At 35.6% G+C, this 18937-nt stretch overlaps 1 protein-coding gene across 4 annotated transcripts in view; it reads left to right on the top strand.

The window, feature by feature from the left end:
- Positions 1-17394, top strand: part of LOC121420951 (adhesion G protein-coupled receptor L3-like) — a 43257-nt gene extending 25863 nt beyond the window's left edge. For all 4 annotated transcript variants that reach the window (XM_041615510.1, XM_041615508.1, XM_041615509.1 and 1 more), the window contains 20 exons: positions 827-864; positions 1780-2013; positions 2449-2611; positions 2970-3122; positions 3785-3842; positions 4294-4414; positions 5333-5406; positions 6032-6155; positions 7096-7199; positions 7814-7916; positions 9147-9303; positions 9896-9962; positions 10584-10650; positions 11331-11416; positions 11907-12033; positions 13187-13228; positions 14087-14185; positions 14680-14821; positions 15444-15559; positions 15900-17394. In XM_041615510.1, the coding sequence (XP_041471444.1) occupies positions 827-864; positions 1780-2013; positions 2449-2611; positions 2970-3122; positions 3785-3842; positions 4294-4414; positions 5333-5406; positions 6032-6155; positions 7096-7199; positions 7814-7916; positions 9147-9303; positions 9896-9962; positions 10584-10650; positions 11331-11416; positions 11907-12033; positions 13187-13228; positions 14087-14185; positions 14680-14821; positions 15444-15559; positions 15900-15965 (2141 nt within the window). In that variant the 3' untranslated portion in view covers positions 15966-17394. The remainder of the gene's footprint in view (positions 1-826; positions 865-1779; positions 2014-2448; positions 2612-2969; positions 3123-3784; positions 3843-4293; positions 4415-5332; positions 5407-6031; positions 6156-7095; positions 7200-7813; positions 7917-9146; positions 9304-9895; positions 9963-10583; positions 10651-11330; positions 11417-11906; positions 12034-13186; positions 13229-14086; positions 14186-14679; positions 14822-15443; positions 15560-15899) is intronic.
- Positions 17395-18937: the final 1543 nt, after the last annotated feature.

The raw sequence follows: 18937 nt of genomic DNA, 5'->3' as shown, positions 1-18937 counted from the left end.
TTTCATGATTTTATAATTACCCCTTGATTGATCGATCGATTGATTTTTTTAACCTTTATGTATTCAGTTATTTACTTTTTTGTATTGTTTATTAATTTATTTGCATGTAGAAATTGTTGATTTAAAATAGATCTTATGTAATATCGAACATGCCTTGTGACTTCTTTGTTTTACTATTTTTTAAGAGGCAAATGTGCATTGACCATCATAACCTAAACTATTTTGTTAAGTTTTTGAGTGTGATAAATTGTCCAAAATCGTATGCCTGTAGCCGGCACGCATAGTACAATCATCGCATGGGTACTGTAGGTAATCTGCGATTATCGTACAATGGCCGTACGATTTGCCTAGGACACGAAGGCATGCAGACAAAACGTACGTAAATCGCAGTGCCATTGATGGATTACCGCACAGCCTCTACACAAAAATGATGCAATGTATGTACGATATCGTTTGATGTACGCGCAGAGGCTGACGGGGCCACAAGTGATACGATTCCCATACGATCTCAGCACGGGCTCTTTACGACATACGCCTCGCAGCCAAATAACTAAATTGAATGATGGAAGTAGATGAGATGGCACATTTTACTGCCTCGTCCTTAATTCGCATGAAAATCCGACGAAATTTGTAAATAAACAAATCATTTCACTTCTGCCAAATCTTGATATATCGTCACTTTAATAACATTAATTAATCGTAATTAGTATCAATTATCATAGTTATAATTAATGATATATTGTGGTAAATTATATAGATTTTTCGCAGAGAGACTGTGTTAAATTGACTTGAAATTATTTTAAATTTTATTCTACTTTAATTTCAGTTAGTACACCATGCAGCGGACAATGTGAGAACCCACAGGTAACATTTTCAAAATGTTTAATTATACTAGCATAATCAAGTAAATAAATTTTTATGTTTACGAATCAATTTTTAGTAAATAGAGGATAAACAGTGACCTAGTAAATATGATAATGAAATAATAATAATAGTAATGAGAATCATTATAATAATATTAATAATAAAATATTCACACTAATGATAATATAATCATAATAATCATCGTTATAATCACGATCATCATCATTTTATTACATGATAAACATAATAATATCAACGATCTCCATGGCCATTAATATTTTCGATAAACATGATACCTAAAAAAGAAAAAGACAGAGGAAATACTTTCATCATGCTAACGATGAAAATAAGATTTATACCAATTTCGGGAGTAGGTAACTGATCCGTCAATTGGAATCTGGCCAACTAAAGATAAAAATCAAATGTCAAATATCCGTGGACGTCTTATACCATTGTAAAACGAGGACGTTTTAACTGAATGTAAACCTTTTTATAATTTGGGGCCATTTGCAATAGTCCTCGGATCGAGATCGTCTCCGATTTAAGGTGTGTCCTCGCTTTAAATGTAAGGTTTCGTATATATGTCCTCGGTTGCCAGTGTACACTCACAATGTAAAAACTGTGGTGTTAAAACTGACACCACTTGGTGTTAATAGAGGACCACACCCTGAGGTGTTAAAATAACACCCTAGAGATTGGACATAACACCAAAGAGTGTAAATGTAACAACCATATGTGTTGTAATAACACCTATTGGTGTAAAACTAACACCACCGATTTAACACCGGTGTAAAATAACTGGTGTGGTCCTCTATGTACACCGGTTAACACCGCAGTTTTTGCTGTGCAGAAAGAAACAAAAACACAGTTAATGCTTGTTACAATGACGGATGGTGTTTATCCCTTTTGGTAAAGGTACCTGCTACGACAGATCGCCCCTCTGATGTCTCTCCTAGAAGCACTTCGGTCCCAGTCGTAACGGATCCACCACCGGAAGTAGAAGGCAACGTGTCCCATGTAGTAGACCTGACTCTGGACACGTCATACTTCAAATCACCGGTGTTTGTGACCGGTCTGGAAAAGTGGCTCGCATCAAATGACGAGATACCGGATGATCTAAACGAAGAACAGAAGTTGGAATATGCTAAGGTGTGATTTTTGTTCTATATTCTCTTCACCCTATCCCTCTCCCTGTCTCTACATGTGTGTGTGTTTCTCTCTCCTCCAACCCCCACGCCCTATTCCTCCCCTCTCCACTTTATCTTCGTAGCATAAATTATAGCTTTTGTTCTTTTTACGGTTTTCCTTTCATTTATTAATTAGCTGTATTTTTAGAAATCTCATTTATATATTAAGCTACTCATTTATTTATTTTGCCATTCTTTCATTCATTCGATTATTTCATCTATTTACTGATTTATATATTCATTTATTTATTCCTTACCTTTAGGGTTCATTTTTTTTCTTTCGTCAGGTAGCGGGTTTTTCGGAAATCTTGTTCAGAATGAAAAATAGCATTAATAGAAAATAAAATGTCACCAAATAACATCTTGTAATCATGTTTATCTTATTTCATGCTTGAAGGAGTTCTTCGATGTCTGTAACAACGTGTTCGAGGTTGATCTATTAGCTCTAGGAGAGACAGATGCAGCATCCATCTTCGCAGACGCCTGCAGTCATCTAGCTCAAGATTTGACCTCTGACCTGAACATCGGTGAATCGGTGAACATCTCTACGGCTCATGTCGGTAAGGAGTCTGTTTCGTAAAAGACTTACAACTATTGTAACTTTGCAATGATGAGAACTGCCATGGTAACAGGGCTCAGCAGCCAATCACAATTAACACAGATTAAGGTTCATAAGGGACGATATTTAAAGAGTTAAGTTGTTTCCTATTTACACAAGAAAAAATAATGAAAGATAATGGAGGGGAAACAGGAATGACAATATCAAATCATTGATACAGGGACCAACTTTCACATGCAAGATCATCACGTAGTCGACATCAACAATCAATAGCCTTGTACTTTGTGAAAGATGGGATGAGTTTGAAATGAGTATATGTGCGTCTTCGTGTTTAATCATGTACTGTCTTTAAACTACAGATGTGTATGCCTCGGTACAAAAAGGCAGTAATTTCACTGGCTACGTGCAGGTGATTGAAGACAACGACGACGTCAATGACAGCGACGATGAGTCCGATGCCGTCCAGGTGGTCATCATCCCTCCCGATGGCGTCAGTGGCCTTCATCTTTCAGGTTCGTGAAGAAACATTTATTCCGCTGTGGGCCACTGTGGCACCAAAGAAACTAATAGATCTTATGTCCCTGTCCTTGTGTGTGTTAATTGGTGATCTTCAGCTGACACATTTCTGACAACTCCGTTACGCGTATTCTATATCCTCTGAGTGAGGCGCCATGAGTCTATGACGTGATTTTACATAAGGTTAATCCGAAATCGACCAATGATATCTCATAGGACATAACGTAATAGGTTCGATCGGTGTACAGATTCGATTGAAAGTAGATTATTATTTGCCGACACCATACTGTGTAAAGAAGCAAGAGATGTCCGTCTAATGATGTAGTAGGCAAATAATACAACTGTTTTTAAAGATCATACGAAAATATTTGCATATATTCATTGGCATTATGTATGATGATTTACTTTTTAGTATAGTTCATATTGAAAAATGTGTTAAACCCCCTCAAATTTTATCGAAATAAATGTGTATTTCAGAGAATGATTATAATCAACCTTCGGCGATACATATATAAAATACGATTTTGAAAATAAAGATAGAATTATAGATCTGATGTCTATTCGAAAATATCTCATGTTGTACTCTCCTATTTTTTATTCGTTATTTTATACTTTTAAATCTTATGAAAAAAAAATATTTTGATTTTTTCATTTGTAGAGGAAGATACCATAGGAGTCTCAGTGGTGGTATATAAACGAGGACACTTCATTGTAGAGTAAGTCTTATTTTCCCTTCTTTTATTATACTGTGTACTCTGATATGAATAGGGAGTTTTCGAGCTCACAACCAGTCCTAGCCATAACACGGAATCTGCTCTTGGCAAACGCCGCGCTCTCCACTTTGTATATGCGCGGTAAGCTGATTACCCCTAATCAGATGAATTTGCGTCAGGAGTGATCGAAACGAAAGCTCTACTTGACATTAGAAAAAGAATTTTATCAAATGACCCATTCCTTGTTTCTATCTTGATTACTTACTGTTATCGTATATTTCTCAACTTACTATGAATTATGAAAAATTTTATACTGCGGAATGAAAATATTGATGATGTCACCTATTTAAGTTTGTACCTTTGATTTTTATTAGTATCATTGTCTCATTTGGTTGTGTTTTCTAAAAAAGGCACTGTAAATATATAGAATATTCTATTTGTTCATTCTCTATAGCCATCACAATCAGTCAACCGACACGTCACATCGGCCAGCTGGACCTGTAGTCTCAATAACAGTCGCAGTTAATGATAATGTGACATCAGTACCTGTCGAATTCATTCTTGAGAATGATATTGTAAGTTTTTAATTACACCATCCTTCCTTTCCCTTGCAAACGTGATAAGTGCAATATGATTGTTATTGTAATTATTATCATTATTATGATCATTATTATTATAATTGTTATTTTACTTTTATTCTTATTTTAATGAACGTAACTGCAAAGTATTGTTTTTTTTATTTGTATATTATTATTATTGTGCATGTTTTTATGCGAACAAAGAGAACATTTCATTGAATTTGATTATTATTCTAATTATTATTAATATTTTGGCATTTGTCATCATCGTTATTGTCATAATCTGCTTAAAATCCCCGTTACGCACTGATAAAAAAAATCAGGTTTGCATCCTAAATGCAACACTACCGGCACGTCTTGGGGTGCAATCTTGCACCCTTAGTGAGATTTTGCGCAAGAAAAATGCACCTCTTTGTGTTCGTACCCTAAAAGGCATAACTTTGCATCTTTTAGGGCGCACATACTGTTGCATTCAGAAGCTGCAATTTTGCCCGTTTCTCAACGTGTACAACTCTCCACCATATAGGGGTGCAGAATTGATGTAGCAAATGTGCTATTGAAGAGGCAAAAAGCATTTTAGGATGCCAAGTTGCACCCTAGAGGTGCTCCAAATCTTGCATTTGAATTGTGCAAAATAAAACCTTTTCACTCAGCTGGTAGGAGGAATCGACGTAGGGGAACCCCTGGGAGAACAATGGTTTATTTCGTCAGCAATAAGGTATGCGACTTCAGCGACTTTAAGGAGAACCAAACCTGAGTTCGGGGGGGGGGGGATTTAACAGAATCATGCTCCCAGACTCAATATAAATATGTTAATAAAGAAGAGTTAAGCCTCTTGGTTGCTTGCTTTTCAAAAATTACTAAATGACTAAGTTAAAGTGAACTTTTTGGTTTATCTCATATTTTCTACTTTAGTCTCATCTTCTGCCAGCTGATCAGTCAGATTATGAATTGGGAAATGTCTCCTGTAACTTCTGGGATTCAACGGTGTAAGTCAAAATAAAATTGTACTGATTCGAATATTTCGAGGCCGGTGTTAGTGCTGGTGTTGGTGTCGCAACACATTCATGGTAACGGATAAGGGAAATCCACAAGAAAACTGAGCTTGTAATACGAGTTATTGAAGAAATCCTCTTTTTTTTAATTAGATAGTCGCCAAACTTCAGGGGCGATGAACACATGTGTAACTGCGATACAGTACCAATAAAAAAATACGGACAACTACGAGCGTAGAGGGCGTCACTGTTGACACCTACGTTTGTTTGGCAGGACCAAATATTTTGACAATTATTTTATCACTAAATAGGAATGAATAATTATCATCGTTTTCTGGGGTTGCCACGCAGTCAAGCTCAGCTTATAGTGGCAACCCCTGCAACCTTCTAATAATCGATGTTTTAATAGAAAATGCATTATTATTATTTTTTTTTATGTTTTGCTTGTCAGTTATATGTATATTATTATTGTATTTTCTTTGTTAATATGTTCATGAAAAAGTGTTGCAGAAACCAATAAATGAAATGAAATGAAAACTTAAAAAACCCAAATGATATAAGATGTTTTTAGAAGGAGAGGTGATGATAATTTGTTTTCTTTTTAAAACTCAACTTGCAGCGAAGGGGAAGGAGAATGGAACGACTACGGATGTGAGGTTGTGAACGCAACGAGGGGATTCACCCAATGCGCCTGCAACCATACCACACATTTTGGAGTACTGCTGCAAGTCTGGCCTGTGGAGGTAACATACGGAAATCTTTAAAGGGCCATCGAATTGTCGAGATGGCGAAATGATTTATCTTCCCATGTCGAAATATACCAAACGTTGTATGTCAACCTGATAAGATAATTTATCTTCCCATATCGACATACAAAACGTTGTATGTCAACCTGATAAGATAATTTATCTTGCCATGTCGACATATAAAACGTTGTATGGTGACTTGAGCGACATAACTTATCCTGCTATGTTGAGATACAACATTTTATATGTCGACTCGGCGATATAACTTGTCTCGCTATGTTGAAAGGCAACATTCATATGGCGACTTGGCGAGATATCTTGGTGAGATTATTACGATAGCAGACGATAAAAACGAAACAAAAATCTAAAATGATGTGAACAAGATCATTCTAAACAAATTAAGATACATATGAAACAACAAGTCCAACCATAATCAAGATATGAGATATCTATATCATTTTAAAAGTATTAAAAGTTTATTCCACCAATTGAAAACATAGGCCTACATGATAAATTTTCATAAATAAAGAGAGTACAGTAGAAAAAAAAACCGAATCATGTATAAATATAATATTTGAATTCTAACATTGAATAAAAAGGGAATTTTCAAATCTTTACTAAAATGTTTCAGACAAGGTATAGGGAATAACAACGAGGGGAAGAAGGGTTAAGGTAATGCGGAAAAACGATAAGAGTATTTGAAACCACTTGGGGGTAAATTCAATATTAAAGATAAGAAAATAATACTACTTAAGATGATTACGATAAAAGGATAAATCAAATTACAAGAAAATAAAAATTATAAATTATAAAACACATACGGACTTATCATTATAGGTATTGTGAGATTACATGTAGACAGCGAACATGATAAAACGTGGCTTGGTAAAGCAATTACGAATTATTTGTTAAAAATTCTTTCTTTCTATTTTTACAGACCCCTGCGAAGGATGAGCTTGCACTTAATCTTATTACGTACATAGGTTCAGGAATCTCAATTGCTTGTCTTCTTCTAACCATTCTTATACTCAATATGCTCACGTAAGTTAGTCTACGTTAGTCAGATAAAGATTGCCTCTGACGATAGTTTTTATAAAAATAATGTATTAAAGACTAAATTAATAAATGGTAAGCAATTTAAGTGAATAACCTCGCTAATTATCTTTTTATGTTTTTATGCTAGCTTAATTAAGTCCCCAAAATAATAAGATGCAATGAAATTGTTATGTATATTTAAGGAAGCGCTAACTTTCTATAAAATCCACAACTTTGCACCATAAGAAGATGCAAGCCAAAACCTTAAACTAGGAGCGACTTCCAAGGGTGCAACTTGCACCTCTCCGTTCTTGAAACATACCTGTAGGCCTTTAATTATGGACAATCTTGCACCCTTAGAAAGGTGGCAAATTGCTTCTTTAATAAATTATTCCAATCTGATACAGCTAAACTTCATTACAGAGTGAAACTATACTTTAATCGTGAATAAAAATCAAATGATGATACTTTTCTTAACATACATATCAAGACAAAATTACTAGGGTTCATTAATGCGTTTAAGCATATGATTAACTTAAAGTAAGTTTTGCCAATTATCTCCCTTATTCGAATGCTCCTCTAATGCAACTTGGTTTCAATCTGGTTTAATTTCTTTGAAGTTCGCTGACGTCTGATCGAGTGAAAATTCATAAGAATCTAGTCACTGCCCTCACCATTGCCCAGGGTTTGTTTCTGTCTCTAGATGCTGCCAGCAGACATAAGGTAAATCGTCACTTAAATTAAGAGCAAGAAAAGTATATCAGTGCCTAAAATCTAATTTGTCTACCCAGGGAAATGAAAAAGGCATGCATACTTGAGTTTCCATACATACTTGCGTCCTTATATTCGTATTTATCCTTATCCTTTCCTTATGCGAATCCTTATACCCTCATCTTTATCCTTATCATTTTTATCCTTATACTCATTCTTGTCCTTGATGTAAATTTATTTCCCGACCAATGTAAAGCATATAATTACATGTATTACTATACTCATCTTCATTCTAATTACATTCCTGTTTATACTTAGCATTAACCTCGTCCTTCTCGCTATCCTTATTTTCTTTCATATCATTATTCTTATACTCTGCATCCTCTTTCTCTCCTTAACTTTAACATTGTATTCATTCTTATCCTTATCTTAATCCCTATCCTAGGCCGCCTTTTTATACTCATTTTTTCGTTCATATCATTATCTTTCATATACCTATAATAATTGTTATCCTTATCTTTATTCCTATCCTCAGCATCGTCTTTATCCTTATTTTCTGTTCTCATCCTTCTACCTATTCTTATCCTTATCTTTGTTCCTATTCTTAGCCGCTTTTATCCTTATTTGCTATTCTCAACCTTATACTCATTTTTATCTTTACTCCTATCCTTAGTCTCCTTTTATCTATATGTTATGTTCTTTTCATTATTCTCATCGTCATACTTATTTTCATCCTTATCTTTATTCCTATCCTTAGCCGCCTATTATCCTTATTTTCTATTCTTATAATAATTCTCATCCTTATACTCATTCTTATCCTTATCTTTACTCCTATCCAAAGCCTCATTTTATCCTTATTTTCTATTCTTATCATTATTCCTTATACTCATATTTCTCCTCAGTATCCTTATCCTTGTGTTACATATCTTTAACTTTACTATTTTCTTTACCTTTATTCCAATTGAAAATGGAACACTTAGATTCTAAACTGAATAAAGAGCAGGAAAGAAAGCTAGAACAATTAGATGATAAAAATATTTGTTTATTCTTTTAAAACTGACACAGAGAACTTACCTGCATGTAAAAAAGTCTAAAGCTCACTAGCTCCTAAGTTTCACTCTTACTGTATCATTTAATATCTTCTATCTTTCATTCACAATATCTTATTTATTTAGTATGTTATTTCAACTGCGATTTATCTGCTTACCGCTTGTGCATATTTGTCATCATACCTTACCACAGATAAGCTGCAAAGCCATTGCAATCTGCCTTCATTATTTCTACCTGAGTGTCTTTTGCTGGAGCCTTTTGGAAGGCGTGAACCTCTACATTCAAATCGTGCAGGTGTTCTCAACGGGAAAGTCTCTGAAATATAGGCACTATCTTCTCCTAGGATGGGGTAAGAACTTTCGACAGCCTTTAATTTTGTTGTCATGATTATCGAAACCAGTGTTGGATTCAAGAATGCCCAGTAGGAAGGGGTAATAGGAGAGTAGGAGAGCCCACTTTTCACCAAAATTCTGGAATAAGCAAAATGAATCATCATTTCAATCAGTCTTCATATCGCCAGAGAAGATTGGGCAGCGCTCAAATTGTTAACACATCTAGCTTTTCCCAAATATGTATTTTCTTTTCCCGGGGAGGAGGTAAGCTGAAAAGAAAGTGGGTGGTGGTAGAGAGGAGATAGAAAGGGTGATTCAGAAGAATTACGGACAAAGTGAGTTTGTGGTGACATGTTAAAAACTAAAAAAAAAGAATAATTCAAATTTTATGTGTTACTATTTTGGTCGCTTTAAAATTCGCATTTTGTTCTCTTTTTAATTGCTTTCATTTGATCCTTTTGATAGTATAATCAAGATTCTAATCTTTTTTACACGCACTTTTGAATCACCTGAAAACATCGATTAACATTTGACAGATTGCTTTGAGATTTATTATTTTATTTCTAGAAGTTGATAACATATTCTTATCATTATGTTTTATCTGTGAAGGCACTCCTATACCTATCGTTGTTATCAGTGCCTGGACCAAGTGGAAAATATACGGAGTCGAAGGACAGTAAGAACTTTTAATCTTTATATTTACTATCATATTGTATTTTAAAGTAAACATGCCAATATATTAAGAACTTGAGAAAGTCTTTTAATTCATGGTTAATTGTCAATATATCATCATAGGCGTTTAGATTTGGGAGCTTACATTAACACAAGCCTAACTTTGTGAAATCATAAAATCTGTTTTACAAAAATCACACTGACGATTGCCAACACAGATGAGGGACATCGTATATACTGTTTAAAACAAGGCACGACACCTGACTGTAATTCCATGCTTAATTTTCGTACTAAATTCCACATTTTCTACTAGAATTATATGGCGCAAATTATATCAGTGAAATTTGTTATGCATACAAAGACTCAATTGGTGATCATTGTAGGATTCCGTTTGAACTCATTTTGAGATTGTCACCACTACTTGCAGTTTACTGTATTGTATTTATGTCCCTTTTTATAGGGTTTACGCCTTCTTAAACGTAACATGTACATATTTATATTCTTCATGACAAACTGATTTTTGTAAGAACTTATGATTTATGTTTACGAAAAATGTAGAAATTTGTGAAATGGAAGAATATAAATGTTTATTTGAATTGAATTTTCTCTTTAAATGAATCTGTAGGTGCTGGCTAACTATTGAGGACGGTCTCATATGGTCCTTTGCTGCTCCCGTTATCGTGGTTATAAGTGTGAGTATAAAACAGATTAGACTAAATCATGGGCAGCGATTTTTCTTATCAGTGGTTGCGCCACAGAGAAAATATGGTGATTTACCCCCGACCCCCCCCCCCCCAAAAAAAAATCAACTGGGAGCGACTGGAGATTGAGCCTAGCGCTACTGATCAACAGTTAATAATGTAAAAAAAAACGTAGGACTTTTATCTGAAGATTGTAGCCACATGGACCACCATGTACGAGGGTTTGTGTTCTAGTCTCGCAGTCAACATGTCTTATTTTTATTGTTGGTGACATTGCATGCGACTAATAATTCGTCAATAAAAGAAAGTGATTGTTTTATATGTGCTGCACTTATGTTTCTGAGAGCAACCGGTTTTAACGCCAATGTAATGGTTGGATCGGTTATGCCAGAACCATAATCATATAAGTTTCTTTATGTATTTTGGTTACTTATGGTCCCCAATGAATGCGGCTGATAAAAGCCAAAAACATCATTATAAGAATGACTTCAAATATTGCGGATCCAGGATAAGGGGGCATTTAAAAATACAAGCAAATTTATTCACAAAAAGGGCCTTCAACATTTATATGCATAATTCAAAAATGGTAGCTAGCAATGGCCAGTAATATATTTAATGAAAGATATCTTAATCCATGGCGTCTTTTAATGACTATTTTTTTCTCAAAACAGGTCAATTTGATTGTTCTCATCATGGTTGTTCGTGTCATCGTTAAGTCTGCTTCGGCCCACAAGAAAGATAATTATGATCACATAAAGTAGGTATAAGCTTTGGGGGAAATAATTTTTACTTATGTTTTAGGAAGTAAAACTTATGTTCTGGGAACTGAAATTTCATTTAATATTTCGTTTAATATAAACACAATTAGATGTACATGTTTTATATATTATTTGTTACATTTTTTAAAGATATTTTTTTCTTTATTTGTAAATATTTTCTTTATGAAATACTTTTAATTATGATTTCTAAAATATCATTCAAACTTCTTTTCTCAATAGATTTTTTAACCATCTCCTGCGCTTTTTAAAACCGAGGAGCAAGAAGAAGAAGAGAGAAATAAAAGAAGAAGAATTGATTAAGCGCTGTTGGAATGAAAGATTGCATTAATGATGTTATAATAGAAACGTGTGATGAAGATGATGACAATGGTGATGGTGGTGGTTAAGATGCTATGATTGCATTTTGTTGTATTATGTGAACGGAAAAGAGTTAAATTTCAAATCTCGAATGATGCATTTTTATTTCAGAGCTGGGGTAAAAGGAGCACTTATCTTGGTCCCAATACTTGGTCTAGGATGGGTATTTGGTTTCCTCTCACTCGGCAGGGCTACCCTCGTCTTCACTTACCTCTTCGTTGTTATAGTTGCTCTTCAGGTAATCGATGATAATGGTGATGACGATGATGATGATGATGATGGTAGTGGTGGTGATGATAACAATGACGATGATGAGGATATTGATGATGGTGATGATACTGATGATGATGATGATGGTGGTGGTAGTGATGATGACGATGGCGGTAGTGGTGATGATGAAGATGATGGTGATGATGATGATGATGATGGTGGTGGTGGTAGTGGTGATGACGATGGCAGTAGTGGTGATGATGAAGATGATGAAGATGATGGTATTGATGATGATGGTGATGATGATGATGATGATGATTGTGATGATGGTGGTGGTAGTGATGATGACGATGGCGGTAGTGGTAATGATGAAGATGATCAAGATGATGGTGATGATGATGATGATGATGGTGGTGGTGGTAGTGGTGATGACGATGGCAGTAGTGGTGATGATGAAGATGATGAAGATGATGGTATTGATGATGATGGTGATGATGATGATGATGATGATTGTGATGATGGTGGTGGTAGTGATGATGACGATGGCGGTAGTGGTAATGATGAAGATGATCAAGATGATGGTGATGATGATGATGATTGTGATGATGGTGGTGGTAGTGATGATGACGATGGCGGTAGTGGTGATGATGGTGATCAAGATGATGGTGATGATGATGGTGATGATGATGATTGTGATGATGGTGGTGGTAGTGATGATGACGATGGCGGTAGTGGTGATGAAGAAGATGATGGTGATCAAGATGATGGTGATGATGATGATGATTGTGATGATGTTGGTGGTGGTGATGATGATGGCGGTCGTGGTGATGATAATGATGATGGTGATTATGTTGTGATGATGATGATGATGGTAAAGATTGTCGGTGATTGCAATGATGACGATGATGATATTGGTGGTGATGATGATTATGATGATGATAATGACGATGATAATTATAATAATAATTATTATTTTGTGTGATGAAAGGGATGGTGATGACTGATTTTTACAAAGAGGTTGGTGATTATGATGATGACTCTTGCTACGGACCGATCATACTAATAGAAAAATATAATTAAAAGAATGTTATTCATTGACATGATTATTGAACGCTAGTATGAATTATCAGTTATGCCCTATTATTAATCGTTTAAGTCCATTTTATTCTTATCTTATAAAGGGTGTTCTCATCTTTCTACTCTATTGTGCATTCAACTCAGAGGTAAGTCAATGAACTGCAAAGTCGACCAGTGCATTTGAACGAAACGTCACAATCATTTAAAACTTGACTTTAACTGGGCTGTTTTATTCACGATATTACAGTTTACAGATAAAATTTGATCTATTTATTCGTGTATGGTTCATTCAATTATTGGTGTTATTTCCTCATTAAATGCTTTCAAAAAAATTTTACGAAGTGGTGCCAGCAGGTGGTAAAATTGGGTAAAAATATGTAAAATATGTATCTGTGATTGATGAATGTTTTGTGCTAAGATTATCTATGAATAAATAAAACTTTGTATAGAAATGTTATTGTGACTTACAAGTATACCGTTGTAATGCCGATGATACATTTTGCCTTTAAATGAATTTGAAGTCTTATAATATACAGTAGTAAACCATGGAAGTATAGTCCACAGTGAAACTACAAACCATTGTTAGACGCTCGAAACAGGCGTTTTTAAGAGGAGTGTTTAATGTATAACTCATAGGACCAAGAGGGCGTTTCATCAATATTTTCGTCTGACAAGTTGTCAGATCTGACAACTTTCCTGGATTCTGATTGGGTGAGAAGCTCTGTTACTATAGTAACTGTCCGATAAAACAGGACTTGTCGGATAAAACGGCTGACAAGTCCTTTCATGAAACGCTCCCCAGATATGGTATTGCAATAGGCTTTATGATACAAAAATCGAAACCAACCACATAAAACCAAAATGAAAATCAAATATTTGGACTGATCCATAACACAGCCATTCCAGAACCACCCCCTCCCCATCCTTGATTCATCTATCATGAATATTGAATTAATTTGTTCGAATTTAAATTTCGGTTTTGATGATGTTGTTTTTGTATTCAGGTACGCGCTGCCCTGAGGAGAAAAGATGAGAAAAGAAAATTACGGAGGGGTGATGGATTGAGTTCGGTGCCTACGCCCTCATCGGGCAACTCGACACAGGTAGGGAGGGGAGATACACATACAGGCTTTTGAGGGGAGGGGGTCCAACTTTGACCAAAATGGATTGGGGTAAAGTTTTCTCAAAATAATATATTCGATGAGAGAAAAAAAAGCTACTAACGGGGAACATTTTCCATACATGTTTTTGGCTTGACAACCGCAAAAATAATGGGTCTAGGGGAGCCATGCAGGCCCCCTTCCCCTAGATGTTCGACGGGTCAACACTGATATAATATATGACAGGTTGGGTTTCCTAAAAGCAGGGAAGTTGGAAGCACGTTATTGAAGATTTGACAGAGATACATCAAAGTATCATAGAGATACAATATTTCATTTTGTGTTGTGACGTCACTTGTAAACAGATGCCACACGTGTCATGGAACTCATAATGGCCCCGCCCCGCTAATAACAAGCTTTGAAATACCCCGCGGGAGTATTATGGTTAATGGGTCGTATGAGTGACAGTATTTTTTTCGTTCTTTTGAATATTGCAGTCTAATGATACATCAACCACGTTTGCTTCGAAGCTAATTGATAAAATCAAAAGACGGAGGTCATCGACCACGGCAGCGAGGAACACGCCCATCGACAGAATCGAGCTCGTGGATCGGAGCGATTCACCATACAGCACTAGAGGTGAGAGTATAGTCTGTAAGCTCAGACTCAATTTTGACACTTGAACAAATTGTACCACGTCTACAGTGAAGACTAGACTCCAAACTCTCCGTCTGTGTCAAATAAGTGATCCCCACAGTACATAGTCGATCTAGTCTCACTATTTCAGACTCTGCATTATGCCCTTTGCGAATTGCGAAAAACAAAGGCGTGTGCCTGCATTCTCGAGCTTAGACTAGTTGCTGGTCGTTTTAATCCGTCTTCCTTTAATTTCCTGAAGATAAAAAGAAGATGAAGAAGAAAAGAAAGAGAGAAACAAGAAGGAAAGAAAGAAAGAAAGAAAGAAAGGAAAAAGGGGGAAAAGAAAGAAAGAAAGGAAGCAAAGAAAGAATGAAAGAAATAAAGAAAAGAAAGCGGAAAGAAGGAAAGAAAGAAATGAAGAAAGAAAGAACGAAAGAAAGAAAAAAAAGAAAAGAAAGAAAAAAGACAAAGAAGAACAACGCTTAACAGCAATGAGAAGAACAAGAGGAAGAAACAAATGATAATAGAAAAGTGTTACGGATGAGATGAAGATTGATGTATTTTCTTAGTGACTTTTCTTCCAGTACTGTCCACCAAACTGTCATTCCCTCTTTTCTTCCAGAAGTCATTTTACACTCCAGAAAGACTGGTAGTATAGATTCCGGTTACAGTCAGAACCTTGTACATACACCAAACTACATTCCCGCAGACAGTACCGTGTCCATTCGAACTGAAGTGGTAAGTTTGCATCACATGATGTGCAGGGAGCCAGGGAAGGACAAAAAGAACAAGAACGTTTAAATCACAATTTTTTTTTTATAATATCCGGGTAATAATGTGATGGTGATTTACATCATTCTTTTTCTGTTATCTCTATCACTATCATTAAAATGAATATGATTATTATTCATACTGTTTTCATGTTCACGGAAGTCATTATGTTTTATTGTGAAATTTCAATCAATTCTAGCCTATTAAATCAAAATTATTAAATTTATTGGTTCCAGAATGTAGTATAGTGAGTTCTTAATGACATAATAGTTACACTTTGATTTCCATTTTCTTCTTGATTCATCAGGCAGCCGACGAGTTTATTCCGCCGAACACACCTACCTATGATCATTCCACCATGCGAATTAAATGATTGTGACGTCATACCATGGACATCCTTCATAAATCGTCGTTGAGTGGGGGGTCATAAATATGTTTGAAAGCTATACACATGGCTTTACGAACAAGTTAAGCTTGCTCCTTCGTGCCAAGTCAGAATAAAAAAAATCTCTTGCGTGATATGTCAAGTATTATGGGGAAGGGAAACGATTTCAGCGCCAACCGGACGACTGTAAAATAAGAAAATTTGTGATAGTTTTGCTTCATTTTCACATCCTGTTCGTAATGCAAATAACGGAACCGATGGCGTCACGCACTCGCCATTTCTTTTGAATTTAATTGACTTAAATGTGCAATATTTCAATTTTCTTCTATTTAAACTGTGAATGGTCTGAGTACTCAGCCCACCCCCCCCCCCCACCGTGTAATAATAGATATTCATCCACGGCCAGGTGGGTGTTTCATGAAGCTGTTTGTAACTTACGAATGACTACGCACGACTGGTGATCCTTTCTTTTACTGTATGATATATGTAGCTGACTTAGCGCGTAAGAACATGATTAGGTCGTTTGTAAAGTCATGCGGAACTTAAACATCAGCTTTATGAAACACCCAACAGGTCCCCGGATTCCAGGGAAAAAGAAAATTAATATTGCTTTTTTTGCACACATAATGTGTAAGCATTTGTAAATATCTTGAGTATCACCAATCGGGTGTATCAATATTTATGTGATCTTTTTTTGTTTCATTCATTATATTAATGAAATGACGAAAAATAAACTTATATCAGCCCTTGTATAGCGACTATAGTATCTACACTCTAAAAAACTATAATGCAAAACGAGTGGAAAAGGGCTGAAGGGTGATAGCATTTTCCACTCTTTTTTGAAAACGCCGTCACTCCTTGGCCCTTTAAAGGTTGATTTGCCCCTTTCCATCCTTTTATTTTTTAGAGTGTAGAAAAGAATAAGATATAATTAACATACATCAATGTCTCTCCATACCTTGAACCTTGCTGCAACCAACTACTCTTCCATTTTTAATCTGTGATATACAGTGATGCTCGAAAGTTTGTGAACCACACCAATATAAACATATAACAGGGGCCACAGACAAAAACATAAAAATGACCATATGATTGTGGTTTTTGCATGGCCAGCCCCCCCCCCCCTTCCCACACACAAACACTTTGAAAACCGTGCCCCGGCCCCTGTTTAAAGTGATCAATGCTCTGTCATGTTGTAGATATCCAATTGTGAAGTCAGGTGATGAAACCACCTGATGGACCACACGACCCGTGTGGTCCATCAGGTGGTTTCATCACCTGACTTCACCACTGGACCACACGACCCGTGTGGTCCATCAGGTGGTTTCATCACCTGACTTCACCACTGGACCACACGACCCGTGTGGTCCAGTGGTTAGAGCATTGGACTCATAATCGTAAGGTTGTGAGTTCGAATCCCAACTCTGCCATTGTCTCCACTTTGATAAAAAGACCCGAGAGTGATATCTGTCGTCTATTACGTCAGCCACTATATGACTGATTAACCTAGACGTAAAATGTTTCATAGGTAATTGGTTATATACCAACTTGGGGTTTACCAGCAAAATGCTGTCCTGCCGAGTTCCTACGGGAGTTACCACGAACAGAAACAGAAATATTTCATTCAATAAAGTTTGTTTCTCTCGGCTCTCCAAACGTTCAACACTCAGCGTGAAGGAGTGCATTTTGTGGTGGGGTTCACTAATTTGAGCACAACTGTATAGTCTGTCTTGTATCATGGTTTCTGTTCTAGGCCTAGGTCCCGTTTCATAGGGTATTCTCATCATAAACCTAGGTGTAAAGACAAATACCAGATGTGCTAACGATCTAAAAATGAGTACGAGCAGAATCGAATAAAAAAAGACGACCCAAGTGTTTGTATGTATAAATATTTAAAAAAAATATGTACCACATGGCTCTGAAAAAAAATGTGTAATTGCTGTGAAATGTGCAAAGTTTAGCACGGAATTCCATTAAAATGGGTATTTTTTTCAAAACAATATTGATACACTGTCCAATATATATTTTTTTACGTATTTTATTGTTCGAAATAGACAAGAAATGATCATAGGAATATCGGTTTTCAGCTACGATTTCATGATTTGACAAAGATAAGATCATTTCAATGTACCAGAACTAGATCTATGATAATACGGTGGCATTGAATCGTGAGTTTAATGATTTTCTCATGAAATAATTATTTGTTGCAACTTCTTTTACCTTTAACCCCTTTCTAAACTTTAATCTTAAACTACACTTTCATGGAATGCTGCTTCACAATATTACTTCCATATTCTTTGCAGTTATAATTTATCAATTGATTCATTAAAAGTCATAATATTTTTGTGTATTTTCCTATCTTTCCTATTTCAAAGCATAGTTAATTTTTGACATTTTTTTTTTTGAATGAGTTAACAACTGGCACTCAATAAAATTCGGGTCTAAGTTAATCCAGATTTAACTAAACCATGGTATCAGAATACCATCCTTTGCATCTAATGGGGAAAAGCACAGTGGTGAATAATTAGTAATAATGATAAAAATACTGATAAGAATGATGATAAGAATAATCTTAAGGTAAGAAATGTACAATGTCTATTTAGGACCTTCCACAGCTAAAGTGAAATCCATGTCATTCTCACCAAACTTTGCACATAAATACTTTTGAACCTGAATATTCGAAATATGCGAAAATCAACAAAGGTCCACTTGCTTAATTTTTTGCTATAGAGCTTCAAATTTCACCCAACTGGATGTTCTTAAGAATTGCGCATTCAAAAGAATTTGGCATTTTTTAGACGTCGGGGTCATACCCGTGATTATTGGCAGCACTGCAGAGTAAAGTATGTTGAAATTGCAAAGATATTTTTTAAATGGTCCATGGAATAATTCCAGTTTTTTTAGTTTCATAAAATAACACATCGGATCTGCAGTTACAGTGCAGATGATGAGAATAGTCA

Source organism: Lytechinus variegatus, chromosome 9 (genome assembly GCF_018143015.1).
Source record: "Lytechinus variegatus isolate NC3 chromosome 9, Lvar_3.0, whole genome shotgun sequence".
Lineage (NCBI taxonomy): Eukaryota > Metazoa > Echinodermata > Echinoidea > Temnopleuroida > Toxopneustidae > Lytechinus > Lytechinus variegatus.
The sequence above is the reverse complement of the archived record's forward strand: the minus strand, read 5'-3'. Positions and strand labels throughout refer to the sequence as shown.